The sequence below is a fragment of the Bos indicus x Bos taurus genome, chromosome 7 (assembly GCF_003369695.1).
Source record: "Bos indicus x Bos taurus breed Angus x Brahman F1 hybrid chromosome 7, Bos_hybrid_MaternalHap_v2.0, whole genome shotgun sequence".
NCBI lineage: Eukaryota > Metazoa > Chordata > Mammalia > Artiodactyla > Bovidae > Bos > Bos indicus x Bos taurus.
Window position 1 is genome coordinate 30,481,312 of NC_040082.1, and position 19,647 is coordinate 30,500,958.

Sequence of the window (19,647 nt, forward strand, 5' to 3'; positions counted from 1 at the left end):
AAACCAAACCCCCTAACTCTCAGTGCCCTCAACAGAAGAAGCTTCTCTAGTCAAATGTGCCCAGGAAATCAAAGACCTTATTACAGCTGGAAGGCCCATGTGGTTCGCTAGGAGTTCAGCTGGGGCTAGTTCTGTTTCCCTCCCAAAGACGAGAGCCCCAGCGCCTGGCCAGCTGGCAGTGGCCTCTAGACCAAGTCTTAGTCTTCTAAGCGTTAGATATATTGCTTTGCTCTCTGGGAGCTAATTGGTTATGGCTCCAGCTACATTTGCCACAAGGTCTTTGGACTGCAAAGGGAATCCTCATCCAACCCAATTAATAGAGCAACACTGCATTTTTATGCTGTCCTCCACCCAACCCATCCATCAGTGTGATTTACACACATTAATCAAGGCATTTACAATGGGTTCACCAAGCTTGCTCCCTCATTGGATGGAGAGACCAGACTATTTGGATTCTTCTGGAGTCCCTGAGGTCCCGAGCTTGGCTCTGCTAAACGTACAGACAAGGTGAGTTATTAATTAACAATTGAGATAAATGCCACAACAGCATCCTTGAATCATGTCAAACCAATTTGGATGGTTATGGGATGGGGAGGAGGCAGTGGGTGAAGGGTGGGTTTTGTCCGTTCCAAGTGCTTCTGGACAGACTCCAGTGTTTTTTCTCCTCATTTAGGCCTGGCTGGAGTGCCCTGAGCTCAGGCCAGCATCCACATCTCTTAACCCTAGGCAGCCTCCTTTGGAGCAAAACAAGGAACTGAGCTTCACAGATGGAGGTGGGCTGGGAAATACCATTCTGAAAAGCAGCCTGACTGAAGACCTTAACTTACAGAGAGAGAGGTCGATGCTGCTGGTGAAGGGAAGAGCTCCTACCAGGGGTTCCTGACCACACAGATCTGAGGACCTGAGGGAGCTAGGAGGCAGGCTGGAGACCCAGGCTTGATACTGTGATGGGCTTTCTTTCCGCAGAGCCGACGCCCACACTCTGTGGCAGTGTCTCCCCGAAGCTCCCGGTGAATGGCTTCCCGCCCCGTCTGCCTTCACACGCCGGACTGTGACACTAATACTACCATGCTAATCCATCTTTCCAGATGGATTCTGAGCTTCAGATGGATTCAGTGAACTCTTTGTGGACACTCTGTGTCATTTGTCTTCATATTTCCAGAGGCCTATTTCCAAAGTCTAACATTTAGTCAGCCCTCAACGAATGTTTGTTAAACCACGAATGAATGACAAATGGAAGGGTGGATTCACACTCTAATGACAGAGAGTTAAAGGCTACTTAAATTTTGAGTACATTGGCCACCTCTCCAACCAGGAATGGAGAGCACTTCTAACACATACTAAAGTTATTTACTCAGAAACACAACAGGAAATTGTGTCCATATTTTTCCAATTCCTTCCTTCTTCCTGAATTAAATTCTCCTTTCTTCACTTCATTCCTCTTGGGTTCTGGAAATACTAGGGGTAGAGGTCTTGGAAACAGGTATCATGACATTGGGCTGTGTCAGCCCATGCAGGGGAAACTATTATTTGAAATTTTTTTTTCTCAAGATGTGGTTGGCAGACCACTTGCATCAGAATCCTTGGTAAAAATGCAGATTCCTAATTCCACATCTGACTTAATAAATCAGAATCTCAAAGGCTGGGGCCAACAAATCTATATATTTAACAAGCTCTCCAGTGTTGTCCTACAACCCTGAGGTCTGATGAACGCTAGTTAGAATCTCACTGGTTATATACCGTGGGGAGATTACAGGTTCGGCTCCATCTCTGTGGATTCAGCATCCATTCTGGACAATGACAACACCATCAGGACTAATAACGTGAAAGCCAAAAACAGCCAACACAAGAGGGCATCCTATGAGCTGGGCGCCTTGTAAAACATATCACACACATTTTCTCCCTGAAACGTCACACCTGCTCATGGAGGTGGCATAACTGGGCCTATTTTACAGACAGCAAAACTGAAACTTTGGGGAGGAAACTGGCTTGCAGAAGTGGGTTACAGTGACTGACTTCTGAGTCCAGGCTCTTAACCATATTCTGCTACAGTGTCACCTATTCAAAAATCAGGGAAGGGACAGGGGATGCACACAAAGCATCTTTCTTTTCTTTACCTTTTTAAAGACATTTGTTGATTTCTTTCTTTTTTTTTTTTTCCGGCTGCACCATGTGGCATGCAGGATCTTAGTTCTCCCACCAGGGAACTTAGTTCCCAGAACCTACGCCCCCCTGTGGTGAAAGCTCGGAATCTTAACCACTGGACCACCGGGGAAGTTCCCAGCATGTAACTTCCAGATCTGTGTTGAAGCAAGATAGAGGCAAACACAGACAATCCCTCCATTGTGGAGGGGAAGCCTTCAGAAGGGCTGTCTCCTGCCTCTCCACCTCTGGGCCTCTGCCCACAGACAGGGGACAGCTTCTGATAGGCTTCTATGAGCACTTCAGACCATAATGGAGGCCAACCTTTCTACACACAGAGGGCCGGAGCGCCTGACTCCAAGGTTCGGGTGATAAACGGATGGAGGGAAGGCATAAGGTCTGTCTTTCCAGGGCAGATGATCCACCAGTGCCTCCCCACCTCGAGGTTCCCACTTTGAGAGGAAATCTACACCCTTTCTCCTACCCCTGGCTGTGATGAACTAAATCTCACACCTCTGTCTTGGTGGTGATAATTAAATATTATCCGCCTGTCACTTGACGCACATGTTGTGTGTATTCTCAGACTTTAATGAGCTCATATTTGTCTTCTGTAAGCAATAATATTTCTTTGAGTCTCTTCTTTTTCAAACTGGGGTGAGCAGTTCAAGCAAAGATCTCTCACTATTAAAAAGACAGTCTGCTCCCATGCATGTCTTTCTGAACCGTGTCTGCTACGTCTCAGGGGCCATGGCAGGAGATGTTTGTCCCTTCAAAATCAGCCAGTACTTCCTGAGGTTAAGCTGGTGGTCACATGGCTGGGGGTGTTGGGAGATTTTGAAAGTGATGAGAATAAGAAGGTAGGAATCGATAAATTGTTTGGTGGGGCATATTTTAAGGCAGCTTTTTCCAACAGGGTTTCTCATCTAAGAACCACAGAAGCCAGAAAATATTTGTGTGATCAATTTTCCAAATTTTCTGAGGAAGGTACTTAGTACCATTCTAGATGCATGGGGCTTCCCTGGGTGGCTCAGTCAGTAAAGAACCTGCCTGCAATGCAGGAGACCCAGGTTCCATCCCTAGGTCAGGAAGATGCCCTGGAGACGGAAATGGCTATCCACTCCAGTCTTCTTGCACTGGAAATTCCATGGACACAAGAATCTGGTGGGTTACAGACCATGGGGTCACAAGAGTCAGACGCTACTTAGCGACTAAGCTACCACCACCATTCGAGGTGCCTAGGAGAGAAGTTCATTCATTCCATATAACAGATGTGTTAGTTAAGTGGCTCTCAGAGAGAACCTGCATTAGCACCCTCTGGAAATTTACTAGATGTTCAAATTCTTGCATCCTTCCCTAGACCTACGGAATCAGAAAAGGGGGTAGGACTAACAACCTGTGTGTAATCAAGCCCTCCAGGTGGTTTTGCTATAAGCTCAACTTTGGGACTTCCCTGGTGGCTCAGACGGTAAAGCGTCTGTCTACAATGCGGGAGACCTGGGTTCGATCCTTGGGTTGGGAAGATCCCCTGGAGAAGGAAATGGCAATCCACTCCAGTACTCTTGCCTGGAAAATCCCATGGACAGAGGAGCCTGGTAGGCTACAGTCCATGGGGTCGCAAAGAGTCAGACATGACTGAGAGACTTCACTTTCACTTTCAACTTTGGAAACTACTAGAGCCGGACACGACTGAAGCGACTTAGCAGCAGTAGCAGCAGCAGTGTCTGCAGGCATTAAAACGTCTTGATTCGCCGGGCAAGAATACTGGAGTGGGTAGCCATTCCCTTCTCCAAGGGATGTTCCCAACCCAGGGATCGAACCCGGGTCTCATGCATTGCAGGCAGATTCTTTAGTGTCTGAGCCACCAGGGAAGCCTCTCATGGAGGAACTCAGGTTGAAAAAGGCTGCAGAGGACTTCAAATATCTATTTCCATATTTGCATCTATATTTATCTCTGTTTAAAATAAAAAAAGATCTATCACTTTAAACTTGAGAGTTTAAAAAAAAATGTAGAGCGTTCCTAGATGGAAAAATGATTTGGCTCTTCCAGCTTGCTCTGGAAGGGCACTCTATTATCTTCTCCATTCATGAGGTTTATAACAAATGCGCTCACTGCAGCTGCTCCCCAGGCCTGGGCGTCCCTCCGACCCACCCACTGCCATGTCTAGAGACCCACAAAGCTCTCCCTGAGAACTGGCAAAGCAGGCCAGAGCCTGGGGCAGAACTCCCACCCCCACCCCCAAAACGAGTAGAACAGGATAAAATTAGTCTGCTGCAGGGCTGGGTCTGGAGTTGATGAGGAACAACTTCAATATTTATCAATAAACCCCATACTGTTGAGCACACGTCCTCGGGAAGTAACTAACCATAAAAAGGATACTCTGCACCAAGGAATCTCCTCCAAAAAAAGAACTCAGTTCATTTGTGAATTGCTTACGTCAGGTGAGAGAGAATCCCTGCCTACCCCTCTCACCTGACATAAGCAACTCTGAATTAACTGGGAGTTTCTTTTTATAAATACTGTGCAGAGCCTTTTTTTTTTTTGGTGGTTAATTACTTCCTTGGGAGGTTTCTTTAATGGTTCCCATAACAAGGCTATTATTGTCTTTAGCATAATCACTGCCTCCTTTGCTTCTGTGGCCTGCCTTTCGGATGCCTCTTGCCTCTGTCTGCCAGGAGGGACCCTGAATGGTGCACTTTGGGCAGTCCTCAGGCTGGGGACTTGCAAGGTATCTCCCCCAGCCCCATCACTTCAGGAATTTTCTCCTGGTGGGAGCTGGGATCCGAGTGGGGCTGGTGGAGGGAGAAGGGAGTGGTGCAGGGCACATCTGGAGGAGATTGGGTCCCCCTCCCTTGGGTGCAGCGTTTCAGCCATTTGCTAGGCTTTCAGCTGCTGACACCAGTGCCAGGGAAGGAAGACAGTTCCTTTCTGGAAGGTGAAGAGCAGGCCTGTAAGCTTTGCTTGGAGAGACCACCAGGGACCAGATGCAAAAATAGTGACTATTACCAGGAAAAGCAGTGCAATGTCTGACTATCTATTTTGGAAAAAAAAATGTATTACGGACTTATGCCTCACTTCATTCAAAAATGAATTAAAAGTGGCTTCTATTTGGGCTAAACGAATGAATGGGAGCATTGTGTCAAGTCTACAAACTTTTTGTGACTGGTGTACTCCTATCAGTGTACACAGATTTGTTTACCTAGGAGCTATAGAGGTGTTACAACTGCAATAATAGGTTACGGGAATTGCAAAATGGGAGGATGAAGAAAAACAGAAATAGGATGTCTGTTACTTTCAGCCTACACCTCCAGACACCACTGAAGCCGGCCCCCTGGGGCCATGAGGGCAGGCGCTGACAGTCCCAGGGTGCAGGGATTGGCAGATATGAGAGAATACATGTTTTTGTTAAATAATCAGACTCATACCTTCTTATACCCAGAAACAGTTTCTGCCCTGAGGAAATGCTGACCACATGAGTCATTCTGGTAGGGGTGGATGACGAACCTGTACTCATGTTAGGGGACCCTGACTCTGTGTTCCTAGGATATCAGGTGGTCCACGTGATACCGCAACCCCATTTAGCCCCCAAATCTCAGGACTCCATCAGGGAATAAACAACTCAGGAAAATTCAGCTCAGAGGTATAGAACAGAGGTCAGCAAACTTCTGATAAGGGATCAGAGGATAACAATTTTAGGCTTTGTCTTGGCCAACTAACCAATATTGCCTTCATGCTGGAAGCAGGACAAAACATAAACAAATAGGTGTGGCTATGTTCCAATAAAACTCTACATATGGACACCGACATCTGAATTCTACATAGTTTTCATGTGTCATGAAGTATTTTCCTTCTTTATATATTTTTCCCCAACCATGAAAAATGTAAAAACCATTTTTTTGCTTGTAGGCTCTGCTGGTACAAAGACAGGCAGTGGGTTGGATCTGGTCCAAGGGCTGTGGTTTGCCAACCTTTGGTTAGAACATGGATTTGGAGACAGAGCTGGATTTGGATTGTGATTAAAACAGAAAGATTGTGATTAAAACAGAAAGAGAGTCACAGATGTAGAGGACAATCTTATGGTTACCCAGGAAAAACGATGGGGAGGGATAAACTGGGAGACGGATTGATATATATATATGCTGCTAAGTTGCCTCAGTCGTGTCCGACTCTGTGCGACCCCATAGACGGCAACCCACCAGGCTCCCCTGTCCCTGGGATTCTCCAGGCAAGAACACTGGAGTGGGTTGCCATTTCCTTCTCCAGGACTATATATATACTATATATAAAATAGATAACTAATAAGAACCTACTGTATAGCACAGGGAACGCTACTGAAGGCTCTGTAATGGTTTACATGGGAAAAGAATCTAAAAAAGAGTGGATATATGTATATGTATAACTGATTCACTTTGCCGTACACCTGAAAGTAACACAACATTGTAAATCAGCTGTACGCCAATAAAAATGAAAGAAAAAAGTGACGTCATCACTCTCTAGGCCTCAGTTTACTCATCTGTATAGCAACATCTCAAAGGGCTGAAAGGATGCGGCGTTTTCACAGCTCACAACATCCTAGCCCATGTTGAACATATAATGTCACCAGCACAAATTTGTTTGTAATTCCATACCCTGTAAGGAATGGTCACCCAAAGGTAGAGTCAGGGCCTGGCCACCTTTCCGTGGGGACATGTACTTTAGAAACCAAAGCTAGTATCCACCCCTGGTGCCTCCAGGGGCCCCCACTGGCCCAAGGACCCCACTGTCTGCTGTGTTTGCTTCAAAGGAAGTGTTACAACAACATTTGACAATAGCAGAGGGGAGGTCTTTCAAAAGGGACTCATGAGGACCGTTTATACACAACGCTCCTCTCTTGAGGGGCTGGGAATTCGAAGACGATCACTCACCTCCCTCATTATCCTTGTTATCCGCACAGGAGGTTTCCATGGCAACGTTGCATCCGGGCCCTCTCCAGCCGGTCTGGCAGACACACTGCCAGCTGTTCTGACCCAGTGTGCATCTCCCGTTGCCGTTGCACAAATCGGGGCAGCCATCTGGTTGGAGAAACGGAGAGGATGAGGAGGAGGAACGTGAGGCCGCGCTGGGGCCGCGGGGGAGCCATGCAAAGGGGGAGCGAGGCCACAGGGCGGCCGCTGGGCCAGCCGCAGAGGGGGGCCCGTACCTGGCTCAGGAGTCGGGGAAGCAGGCGATGCATGCGGTTGCAAGACGCTAGCAGGGACCCAGATGCAGACGCTCCCCAGTGACACTGACCTGTGCGAAGGGGTCTGAGGCAACCTTCCCAAAGTGGGGAACGTTCTGGAAAAATGAAACTAGCCCTGAGCGGACAACGAGTCTAGTAGGCTGTTGATTCCAGCCCATGGCTCAGGGTTGATGCTACCTCAACAAAAATCTTTTCTTTCTTTTTTCAGTGCCTTATGCAGAAGGGAGAAAATTCCCTACCAACCCAGGGTGGGGGCTGAGTGCCCTCCATCTTTCAGAATTTTAAAACTAAATTTACATGTGATTAGCATGAGCTTCTTAGGACCAAGAACTGGATGGTTCTGCTGGGCTATTTTCATATTTTTGTGGTATTTAGTTAAAAGGGACACTTAAAATGTTGGCTGCTAATCACTCAACCTATTTATGGCATGATGCAAAAATACTGCAGGATCTGATGCCTGGGGAAGGGTAGGTGCTCAGTGCTATGGATCAGGAGAAAGCAGAGGAAAGCTTATGTGCCTGGGGGGAGGCGGGAGCGTTCGAGTCATTCTATTTTGTGGTTTTCTTTTCCTTTTTGGATGTGTGTTTGTGTAGAATCAGTAGCCTGCCTCACTCCCTAGCTGCCCCAACCCACAAAACAGTTGCAGCTACTGCTGTCCTGACCTGAGAGAGTCTAGATGAGGAAAGAAGAGAAAGATTGGGGGTCACTACAGAGAGAGGGGAGTCTCTGGGAGGATGTGGCCATGCTCACAAAACTTACTTGCTGGCAAGAATTCCTAGATATGTTTTCATCTTTCTTTCCTTTAACAGCTTTATTGAGGTGTAATTTACATACCATAAAATTCATCTGCTTTAAGTGTACAAGGCAATGACTTCGAGGAAATTAAAGAAGTGCAATCTAGGTATGTTCCCTTACATATCTACATTTAAAGAGATTCTTACGTTAGAACAGATTCAGAATGACCATTAATTTAATTGGCCTCAGAAAATAACTTTTCCTGACTCTCTCTCTCTTTCTATCTCGACTTCTTGCTATCATCTCCATCTCTTTCTATATCTATTTTTAAACCACACAAAGAGCAGGGTGGATTGGGCCGTGGTAGAGGGATGAAGTGCTTCATAATGATGGAGGTAATTGATTTGAAACCTTTCTGGCCCAAATCTTCTGAATCAAAACTGTGTCTCTCCCCCTCCTTCTCTCTCCAGTGTTCTGGAGGCCATCACCTGGCCGCCTTCTTCTCTTCTCTTGAGTCCCCCTTATGAGAATGCCGATAAACCTAATTTGTGCATGTGGTAGAGGTGGGAATTTAAAGGACTCCTCCTAAGAAGAAAGGGCTGGAGGGTTTGAAATTGAGTTGAAATTTACTTCTTTAAGGAGTTTCACTCCTCAATACTTCTTCCCTCCCATCCTTTCCAGAACGTGGTATGGGTTAGGACCTGCGTAAGCAACAGGAGAAGTCCTACATGCAGAAGTCTCTGTAAAGAAACAGCTTTCTTGAGAGGAGGCATGAGGAGATGGTGATCAGGGAATTTTTTTCTTTTGTTGTAGAGCCTGGCACTCAGTCCAGGATGTGAGCAAAGCACTGGTGTTTGCATACCTAGAAAAAGACTTACTGGTCTCCACACCTATCCTCTCAAAGTCAAGAGTCACATTTCCATTCCTTACCTACCAAGGAGGTGACCACAGCCCTGCCTGGAATACAGGTGATTTTCCCGTCTCTTTATACTTTGAGAGAGAGCTGGGAGAGGAAGCCAGCCCCGGTGTCAGGGAAATGCCACAAATATTTCTACAGGAGCAAAATGCAACTCAGTAGGGAAAGCCCAAGGGACACTTCACAGATTTGCAAGGAAAAGAGAGGATCCGCAACCCCCAGCCACCTCCAGCTTTACAGTTTCTACGAGCAGAGTTTTAGGGGCTGGGTCACAGAGGAGACACTGCATGACAGACCCACCAGCATTCACCTGGTATGGTATCTATTATGTGTGCTTTGTTATTTAGCTACTTTGAGGTCTTGTGTTTGACGAAAATCATGCCCAAAGTCTCAACAGAAGCCTCATTGTGTAGGAAACCCACGTCCACTACATAAATTTCAAATTTGCAAAGAACACCAGCATGTCAGTCAGATATGCACTCAAAATATGTATGCTCCTAGATTGAACGAGGTTTTTTTTTTTTTTTTTCCCTTTTCTTTCTCTCTCCATTCCCCTCCTCCTCCCCAGACCAACTGAAGCGAGATAAACAGACCACAGTAGCTGGTTTTCTCCACATTGTATGAGGAAGATGAAAACATGAACAGTGGGAAGCTGGCAAATCTCTGAGAAGTTTTGGGGCAGCTGGGAATTAATGGACAGGACGTTGCTTTTTAGCTTGAAGAGGAAGAAAGCAGCCTTGGTAAATGCGTGGCGTTGCTAGGCAACCCCAAGCTACCCCCAGCACAAGTTCATTCTGCTGGTGGCCTTCCGAGGAGGTGATTCGTTGTGTTTGTAAAGTGCAAAGCCAGCCTCTGCTTAAGGGAAAACAAAACGTAGGAAGTAATTAGTCTGGAGGGCAAATGGGTATCGGGTGGTGGCTTTTCCCTGGAGAGGAATCTAAAACTGCAGTTGAATGGGGCTTATGGGCTTAGACTTGGGGATCCAGCAGGTCTCTTGTGTGGAGTCTTCTGGATTTTAGGCTAGCTAGCACTGCTCCTTCCTTGAGTGCTTGTCTCTGAGACCACTGATACAGAAGGCCTGAGGCACAGCTGCTTGGTTCATCGGTACAGCTGGCGAGCTGGCTGTTGGAAACTTCAGGTTCTATCATGACGACTTGAGATTCTCAACTGAGGCAATTGTGGCCCCCATCCCTCCCTCCAGGGGACATGGGCAATGTCTGGAGACACTTGGGATTATCACATCTTAGGGAGGATGCTACTGACAGCTGGGGGGTAGAGGCTGGATGTTTAGCATCTTACAATGCCTAAGATAGTCCCCACGACAAAGAAGGAAACAGCCCCACGTGTCAGGAGTGCCGAGGTGGAGAAGCCTTGCTCTTGATCTAAAGTTGCACGAGAGCGGAGATTTCCCTGTTTGCTGTTGGATCTCAGAAACTGCCCCAGTGTCAGGCACACAGTAGGTGCTTTAATGAATGGAAACACAAATCAGGTGGTGCTAGATCATTTCAGCCTGGCCTTCACTTATAGACTCTTCTGAGAGTTATGAGAAGCTAGTGGGGCCTCCTTCTTAGGAGACCTAAGTCTTTTTCCTAGAGAGAAATTTCTAGGGCAACAATGATATCTGGGGCTGGTTCTATCACACTTTGAATGCTTTTGGCAGAAAGAATTGGAAATGGAATCATTTCCAAGACTTTTCTACACGCAGAGTTCTAACCACTAGGAAAAAATATTCATTGGCACAGTTACCAGGTAGGCAGAGTTTCTGCCTTAACAAAAATTAGAGCTGATGTAAAAATTAAGGATTTAAAAAAATCCCCAAACCCAAACACACTGGTATATTCTGATGAATCCTGAATTTTCAACTCTATTCCCTTGAACACTGGACCTGGACTCCAACTTGCATCTCAACATCTCCATCTGTTCACTCACAAGTATCTCAAACTCAACAGAATTTGGTTTCTTGATCTTCCTTCCCCTCCCAAACTCTGATTCCTTGATCAATGGATGGCACCTCAGTGTATCCCACTGGCCAAGACTGAAGTCTTGGAGTCATTGTTAATTACCCACCCCATGCCCCTCCTCTCTCATCTCATGTATCTAGTCAACAATCAAGTCCTGTTCTTTCCTATAAGAAGCCCTACCTGTTCTTCTTAAATATCTCTAGAACCTTAACCTGAGCCATCCCCATCTTTGGTTTAAACTCTGGTCAAAGCCATCTAACTGGTCTCCCTGCCACCAGTTCTGTACCATTATCCCTTCTCTCAGTTCTGGACCCTGCTGCAAACACTTGTATAGCTTTCCGATGACCTTAGTAAAGTCTGAACTCCTTGGCTTCCAGATCTTACACTGGTTATCTTCATATCAGTCTAACTCAGTGTCACTTTAGGCTTTATTCACATCGAAGCCATTCGGCCTTTTGTTATCTAACTTCACCCCATCCTTCACTCAACTCGCCTCCAGAAAGCCTTTCTGAAGCTCCCAAATCGAGTTCCACCCATCAGGGTGCTTTATCCTACCCTGTCCTATTCTATCCACCACACAGAATCACAGCTCTCCGGCATCTCCTTGATGCTTGCTAGCCCTTGTAGCAGCTCTGCTTTAGGATGTTTTATCACCACCTGAAGGAAAATCGTTGTAATAAATGTGCACATCGTCACAACTGCCATTTGAATGGGGCCCCTAAAGTCGTGCAGTGTACACTGCTCTGGGCATTTCTGTTATCATGTAAACCTGCTAAGGCAGGGGCCATGTCTATCCTGTTTACTCTTGGATTGCTAGTACTCAACACATAGGCAGGGGATGAATGAATGAATGACTTCTGACTGAAATCAGCATCTCTGATACCTTTGGCAGAGTGGAAATGGGATAGTTTCCCAGACTTTTATACACGCAGAGTTCTGAACACTAAAAAAAAATTTCATCGACACAGTTACCAGGTAGGCAGGCTCTCTGCCTTAACAAAAATTAGGCATGAGTGAAATAATGTCTACAGCACAGTAAAAAGGGGAGCATAAATGTACTTGAAGAAAGCTATAATTACCATAAAAGGCTTTTCTAAAAAAGCATCAAGAAATGTTCTGCCACGTGTGGCAATTGAGAGGTACAAATAAGTGGCTGATAGGGGACAAGGGATGTGGAAAGAGAAGCAGGACTTTAACATTCTACATCGGGCAGCCCTTAGAAAAGCAGAGAGGGCAGCACACAGATGGCAGTGCAAGTGAAAACACAGAACAAGATGCATGGCAATGCAGAGAGATGACAAAGCAAGCTGGAGAAGGGAGACGTATGTGCCTGCTGGTTCAACAGACCATTAGGAGAGCTACTGCAGCCCGGATTACACCCCTGTGGAAAGGTTTTTCTGAGTCCAGGCGAAAATCTGAACCTGGTTTGTAGTCAGAGATTTCTGAGATCAAAACCTCGATCTGCCTCTTGTTGTCTGTGTGACCGTGAGCTAGTGGCTTTGCCTTTCACCCTTGTTTGTAAAACTCTATCTTGCTAATTGGAAAAGGAAATACGGCAACCCACTCCAGTATTCTTGCCTGGGATAATCCCATGGCAAGAGGAGCCAGGAGGGCTACAGTCCATGGGGTCACAAAGAGTCAGACACTACTTAGCAACTAAATCTCCACCACCATCTTGCTAATGGATCTTATTCCTTGTCCCGCCCAGAAGAATGCAACCTGCACAAGGGCTAGGATTTCTGCATCTTTCGTTCATGGAAGTATCCTCAGTGTCAGAAAAATAGCTGGCATATAACACATGCCATCAACGTTTGTTGAATGAATGAATGAAGGAGGATGATGGTTAATACTTTACACAGATGACAGAGGGGTAAAATGAAATGTTAAAGGCAAAGATTTTAGCATCAAGTTAGAGCACACTGCAACTGCTCCATAGAGAGAAGCACTTATGGTTATTAGTGTTGATATAATTATTGATATTGCAAATATTATATATAATTAGTGGCAGGATTATTCTTTGGGGCATAAGGTGAAGTGCAGGCCACTTCTTCTGGCCTCATCTCCAGATTAAGAAAAAACCAAGAGCTTATCCTGTTTCAAATGAAAAAACGGAGGTTTCTGGGGGTGTCCTGAGTGTGTGACTGCTTCACATCCTAGGAAAACCTCACTCCCCTTTGCCTACCACCCAAGACTCTAGCAAGGTCACTGGAAGTGTTTTCAGATAACCCAGTGACACTAAGAGCCACTCTGAGGAGCGGAAGAGTTGAGAATAAAATGAGTGATGATCTTTTCTTTTGGGAAGCATTGTACTTTTGCTTGTTCACTTAATTAAGGGACCTTTTCTCCTCCAACTGCTTTAAACACCACTATTTCCTGAGAGCCATGCATTGCTGAAACTGAGGAAAAGATGCACGATGGAAATATGTAATAGAGTCTGTCACTGCGTTCCAGAACTCTTTAAGGCTGCAAACAGCTGAGGGGCTGGGGACCAGGGGTTTGGTGGTCATTTCTATTAAAGAGCAGTGGCAAATGCTCAGAAAATTCAATTGGGTGTTTCAAGAGACTCTGGGGCAAACTCTAATTTTAGAAGCTTGGCTCTGCCAGAGAAGCATTTTGGTCCCCAGAAAACAGCAGGACTTGTCCTCTAGCTCATCTGGGTGAGTAAGAAGGAGCAGGGAAGAGACTCTGTTTCCAGGCACAAATTGGTAAGGACCCTCAGCCACTGACCTGAGCTTGAACAGATAGATGCCCCTGCTTTGTCAGAAAAGATGCAGAAAATCCAGAGGCAGATGTTCCTTCATCTCAATAGCAAGTGTGTGTCTTTAAAGGTTTGTGTAGGACTGAGGAGTGGGTATGCTGGGGCGGTGGAGGGGAGGGCTGGGAAGGCCAGTGATCCTTTCCATGGTCTCCATCTCATCTCCTGTTACTTGGACACGGCTTTTTTGCTCGGAAGACAGAAATCATGCCCCCCACCCCAGCAGCAATGGAAGCTTCCATGAGGTGATATAAATTTGGATCCAGGTGTCGATGCTGCCTGTTTCCTGGATGAACCAGGATTCTCACTGATCAGCATCATTTCTGTCTGCCTGGGAAAAGGAAAGCAGCAGGCTCAGCCTTGGGCTCAGAAGAAAAAAAAAATGCATCTTATTTTGTACACTTTTGACGCTTCCAGCTCTTACTAGTACACTTTTTAAAAGAGTAGAAGATCATGAAGGGAGGAAACAGTTTAGGCAGCAGTAACTGGGGATCATTCTGGGGAGGGAAATCCCATGTCAGTTACTTAGTGAATTGAGACTGAGTCTTTATTGCTTCTAGGCCTTTTGGCTAAGTATGGGGGCTTCCGAGGTGGCACAGTGAATCCACCTGCCAATACAGGAGATGCAAGAGATGCAGGTTCGGTCTTTGGGTTGGGAAGCTCCCCTGGAGAAGGAAATGGCAACCTGCTCCAGTATTCTTGCCATGGACAGAGGAGCCTGGTGGGGCTACAGTCCATGGGGGTCACAAAATGTTGGACACGGCTGAGCACATGTTATCACCCAGGAGCACTGGAGTTGGACACAAGTCTGTGCTTTCCTTGGGGGAAGCCTGCTTTTTCCCTTTCTTTATCACTTTTCTTTGTCCCACTTCACCCAGTCATGGGAGGATGCCTTGGGATAGCGATGGGCAAATATCAGGAGGTTGCTAAGGTACACATCAACTGGAGCCACACTGAAACCACTGATGATGCACCAGGGATTTCTCCCATTGCTTCAGATCACAGCAGTGCTTCTCCAAGTGTGGTCCTGGTACCACCAGGGGTAACATCACCAGAGGCAACATCTCATTAGAAATGCACACTCTTGGGTTCCATCCCAGACCCTCCATCAGGACCTCTGGGGCTGGGGCCCGGCAGTCGGCATTTTAACAAGCCCTCCAGCAGGTTCTGAAGGCTGCTGTGTGAGAACCGCTGCTTCAGGATCAAGTCCTAACTCCTTAAAAAAGCCTCCAAGGCCCCACATGATCCAAACCTGCCCATCTCATCTCCTGTCACTTGAGGTTTCTGCTCTCTGACCTTCAGCCACGCTGCTCTGCTCTGCTCGAGAACACAGCCTGCCTGCATGGCCTGGATCCTCCTCTTATGCTTTGGCAGATTCCTCCCCTAAACCCTGCTCCCTACACTCACTTTGGCAAAGCCATGCATCCTTGGCTTGTTCAGAGAAGGCTTTCTGACTTTCAACTCAGGGTTCTGCCCCCATCATATGACTTCACAGCACCACCTATTCCTTCTAAAGCACGCGCCATCATTCTAATTCATCCTTTGTTTGGAGCAGTAGGTCTCCACTTGGCTGCACATTAGAATCACTTGGGAGCCTTGAAAAATCCTGATTGTAGGCTGCACCCCAATTAAATCAGAATCTCCAAGGATGAGGCTCAGACATCAGTATTTTGATTTCTCGAGCTCCCCAAGTAGTTCCTCTGTGCAGCTGAGATTGAGAACTCTCAGTGCCCGTCTTCCTGGGAGCCTCCAGGCCTCCTGAGAGCAGAGACTCTGTTGTACAGGCTGTTTTCCCCGCACCTGGCATTAAAGATGTTTGTTGAATGAAAGCATAAATAAGCCACATGGTGTTTCTGCTGCTTCTCTGTGTCCTTGAGTCAGCAGCCAGGTAAAGGGAAAAGCTTCCTGCAGGCCACACCCCCTGGGTGGATGACACCTCCTCCAAGTCAAAGAAACAGCTGGTTCCAGTGCTGGGTCTAAAACCAGGCTGAATCCAGTGGCCGTGGATGCATGCTAGGGGAGTCTGTGCATTTTAACTTGGAACCAGCTGATGCCTTCTGACCAAAGAGACAGGATAGAGCACCCAGGGAGAAGGGAGGAGAGGGAGAGGGAGAAGAGAGGCATGTTGGTAGATTAAGAGGGTGACAAGAGTTGCACAAAGGCAAGGATGACAATAAGAAGAGAGCCCAATGGTTTAATTTGGTTCTTGGAGGATAATCAAGTTGTTGTAGCTCGTGCTGCCTATTCCCACAGCTGTCCAGCAAATAATGAATGTGGTACCTACCCGGTATGGAAATAGGGACAAAGGCACGACTTTGATTTCTTATTTGTTATTTTTAACCATCCAATTTCTACACCCACTGAGCATCCGTATAGCCACAGGAGAGTCATAAAAATACAAATAACACCTAGGAGGCCTGTGGGCACGGACCTGTTACTTACTGCAGGGCTGACGGCTCTCTTTTAACCGGTGTAAAATCAGGCTGGTGATAAATTGCCGTATATATTCCTTTGTTGTTGCTGTTTGCAGCCCAACTTGAGAAAATGTACGGAAATCACTACGTGTTTGTTTCTTATAGATGTCAAAAGCACTAGGCAAAGAACCTGCCCCAGGACTGTAGCTCTGGATTTTTGGAAGCTTTTAATAGGAAGACAACAATAATAGCAAATCCTCAAGTAGACATTTCTGTGTGCCTGGCACTCTTTTATATGTCTCTCATGCATTAACTTATTGGTTACAATAACCCTATGATGTAGGCAGTATTATGATTCCCATGTTACATGTGAGGGAATGGAGGCACAGAGCGGTTAGGTAACTTGGCCACAGTTGTAGAGCTCATTAGTGGTGGAGCCAGGATGTGACATCAGACGGGCTCCAGAGGCTCTGCTCTCACCTAAGGGGACCAACCATCCCCACATGCCCGGGACTGTCTAGTTTTAGCTCCAAAAGTAGTGAGTCCCAGGAAATCCCTCAGTTCCATGCCAGCTGGGATGACTGTTATCATCACGGTCAGGGAAGGAGGACTAGGCTTGTTTCACTGGTGGTCATGGGGGCGAAGGCCCTTAAGGGCAAGGGACAGGGCACAGACTTTTATACTGGGTTACCTGTTTGAGGATGTTGGGCCTCCAACAGCATCTGCTGCCCCACTTGGGACAAAGTACCAGGTCAGTCCTGTAACCACATGGCTGTAGTGTGGTTAAGACAATGGGCTCTGAATCCAGGCTGCTGGAGTTCATATCCCAGCTCTATCCCTTGGTTGCATAACCTTATTAGCAAAAATTATGAGATCTTTAGTCCTTAGTTTCCTCATCTATGAAATGAGGGCAATAAGAGTACCTATTCTAGAGGACAACTGGGGTTTAAAAGAGAATACATATCATATTACTTATCATACTTAGCATGGGTGTTAGTAGACGTTAATGCACAAAAATACACATAACATGTAAACTACATGTAAATGCACATAGTAAAAGTTCTAGAACTAACAGCTATAGTTATTGCTGTTACTAAAAGTAACCTCAAAAAAAAGGAAAAGAAAGAAAGAAAGAAAAGTAACCTCGAATAATAGAAGGGGCCTGTGTGGCTAAGAAGAGCCTCTGATTTGCTCTCACAACCTCTGAACAGGTGATGGGAGGGAGCATCGCGATCCGTACAGTCAGTAGAGCAAAGACCCCAGGAAGATGCCCTCCAAAGACTGAAATGGAAATGAGAAAAGTGAGCAAGCTTCCTGGGAGTTACATGAGTAAGGTGGGTACATAATGGATGTAACATGTAATCTGCAGAATTGTGCTTAAAATACAAGAGGCATGGGTGGTGAAACTGTAAAGGATCCTAAGGTTGAGAAATCTCATTTAGGCTCAAGGAGGCATGTTAAGAGAGAGGGGTGGTCTGCCTGGGGTGTGGAAGGGGAGCCTACGGAGCAGGGGGGAGTCAGGGTCAACTCAGCCACGAGTACGTCCTCGTTGATTGAGGAATAACGGGACACCCCTGCCACTGATGAGTGAAGACTAGGAACTTAGCACTGCACAACCTCATTATTTCATCAAGCCCTTTCAAGGACACTATAAAGTATGAATTATTATCATCATTTGTGGTTGGATAATCTGCAGCTCAGAGAGGTGAACAAACTCGCCCCAGGTCAGAATCACTGAAAATTGTGGCTTGAGGGTTTGCACCCAGGCGCGTCCAACTCTGAGCCCACACACTTCACTTCCCTCTAACCAAGTTGGATTCCATGGGGAGAAGGTGGCATCAGAATAGCACACTCCTTGCTTTGACTCCTTGCTTCCCCGGCGATCTTGTGATCTTAACTTCCTTTCCCACACAGGTTTCCTTTGAGGGGGCGAGTACTCTGAGATGGAGATGTGGGTTTTCCTTACTGTGGATTAATCAATGGCCATCTTGGATTTTTGGAAAAGACCTCAATGCTCCAATGCTGGGAAAGACTGAAGGCAGGAGGAGAAGAGGGTGACAGAGGATGAGATGGTTGCACGGTATCACCAACTCAATGTACATGAATCTGAGCAAACTTCGGGAGATGGTGAAGGACAGGGAAGCCTGGCATGCTGCAGTCTATGGAGTCGCAAATAGTTGGACAAGACTTAGTGACTGAACAACAACAACCTTGCGTTTGTAGGTGGTTTAGGGCAGTGTGAGGGTGTCAGTGTGGAGACTGGCCCACTCTGTTGTAATGAGGAGCTGACGGTGTGCCATGAGGATCCTGCCGGTGAAGCCACACTGTGATGTCCTGCCTGAGTGACTTGGTGGTCTCCAGTCAAGAGTGATGCCCTTGGTCTCCTGTTCTATCTCTCGCTCTTGATGTGTTTAGTGTGTGGGACTCACAGAGTGAAAGGACTTCTACAGAAGCAATCCCAGTCCAACATCAAACAGGTACAGAGTGATGCAGTGTGCCAACTTCTGGAATACATTCACGAGTTTGTTCTTTCATTCATTCGGTCAGTATATGTTGTGGTGGTGGTGGTGTGGTCTCGAAGCCATGTCCGACTCTTTGTCATCCCAAGGACTGTAGCCCACCAGGTTTCTCTGTCCGTGGAATTACCCAGGCAAGAATACTAATGGGTTGCCATTTCCTTATCCAGGGATCAAACCTGCATCTCCTGCACTGGAGGCAGATTCTTTACTGTCTAAGCCACCAGGGAAGCCCCAATATTTGCTGAGTATCTACCAAATGCTGGGGTATGTTCTAGACACAGAACATATGGTGGTAAATGAAAGAGACAAAGTCTCATTCTTAAAGATCTTACATTCTATTAGGGGGAAACTCATAGGAAACAAGTAAGAAATTAATATGGCATATCTGATGGTGGTAACTGCTAGGGGGAAAATAAAACAGCAAGGGGGGATGGTGATGGGGATGGTATGTGATGGGGATTGCTGTTATATATGGGGTGGTCAGAGAAGTCCTCGTTGATGAGGTGATATCTGAGTGAAAATCCTACAGGAAGGGAGGGAGAGAGTCATGCCAGTATCTGAGGGGATGGGACTCCAGGCAGAGGAAACTGTAGGTGCAAAGGCCCTGAGGCAGAGAGTGCTTGGAGTGTTGGAGGAACAGCAAGGTGGCTAATGTGGCTGGAGTGAGTGAACAAGGATGCAGTGTGGGGACTAGGCCGGGCCACGCAGGACAGTTTGCTGTGAGGGTAGTGGCTCTACTCCCGGCAAAAAGAACTATTGGGATATTCTGAGCAGTGAGTTGTCTGATTTGATGAAGTTTTAGAGGATCCCTTTATGCAAGGAGAACACACAGGGATGGGGCAAGGGCAGAACCTGGGAGGCTGGCCAGGAGGAAGCCATAGGGCCAGTCTTGGTCACCACGGTGGTGGCTTGGGCAGGGTACAGGGTGGCTCTATATGGCATGGCTAATCCTCTATGAATTTAAGGTTCCCTACACATCCTCCCAAAAG

At 46.6% G+C, this 19,647-nt stretch overlaps 1 protein-coding gene across 15 annotated transcripts in view; it reads right to left on the bottom strand.

The window, feature by feature from the left end:
- Positions 1 to 19,647, bottom strand: part of TENM2 (teneurin transmembrane protein 2) — a 1,394,962-nt gene that overhangs the window by 122,351 nt on the left and 1,252,964 nt on the right. For all 15 annotated transcript variants that reach the window (XM_027545724.1, XM_027545731.1, XM_027545730.1 and 12 more), the window contains one exon: positions 7,045 to 7,191. In XM_027545724.1, coding sequence (XP_027401525.1) covers positions 7,045 to 7,191 — 147 coding nt within the window. The remainder of the gene's footprint in view (positions 1 to 7,044; positions 7,192 to 19,647) is intronic.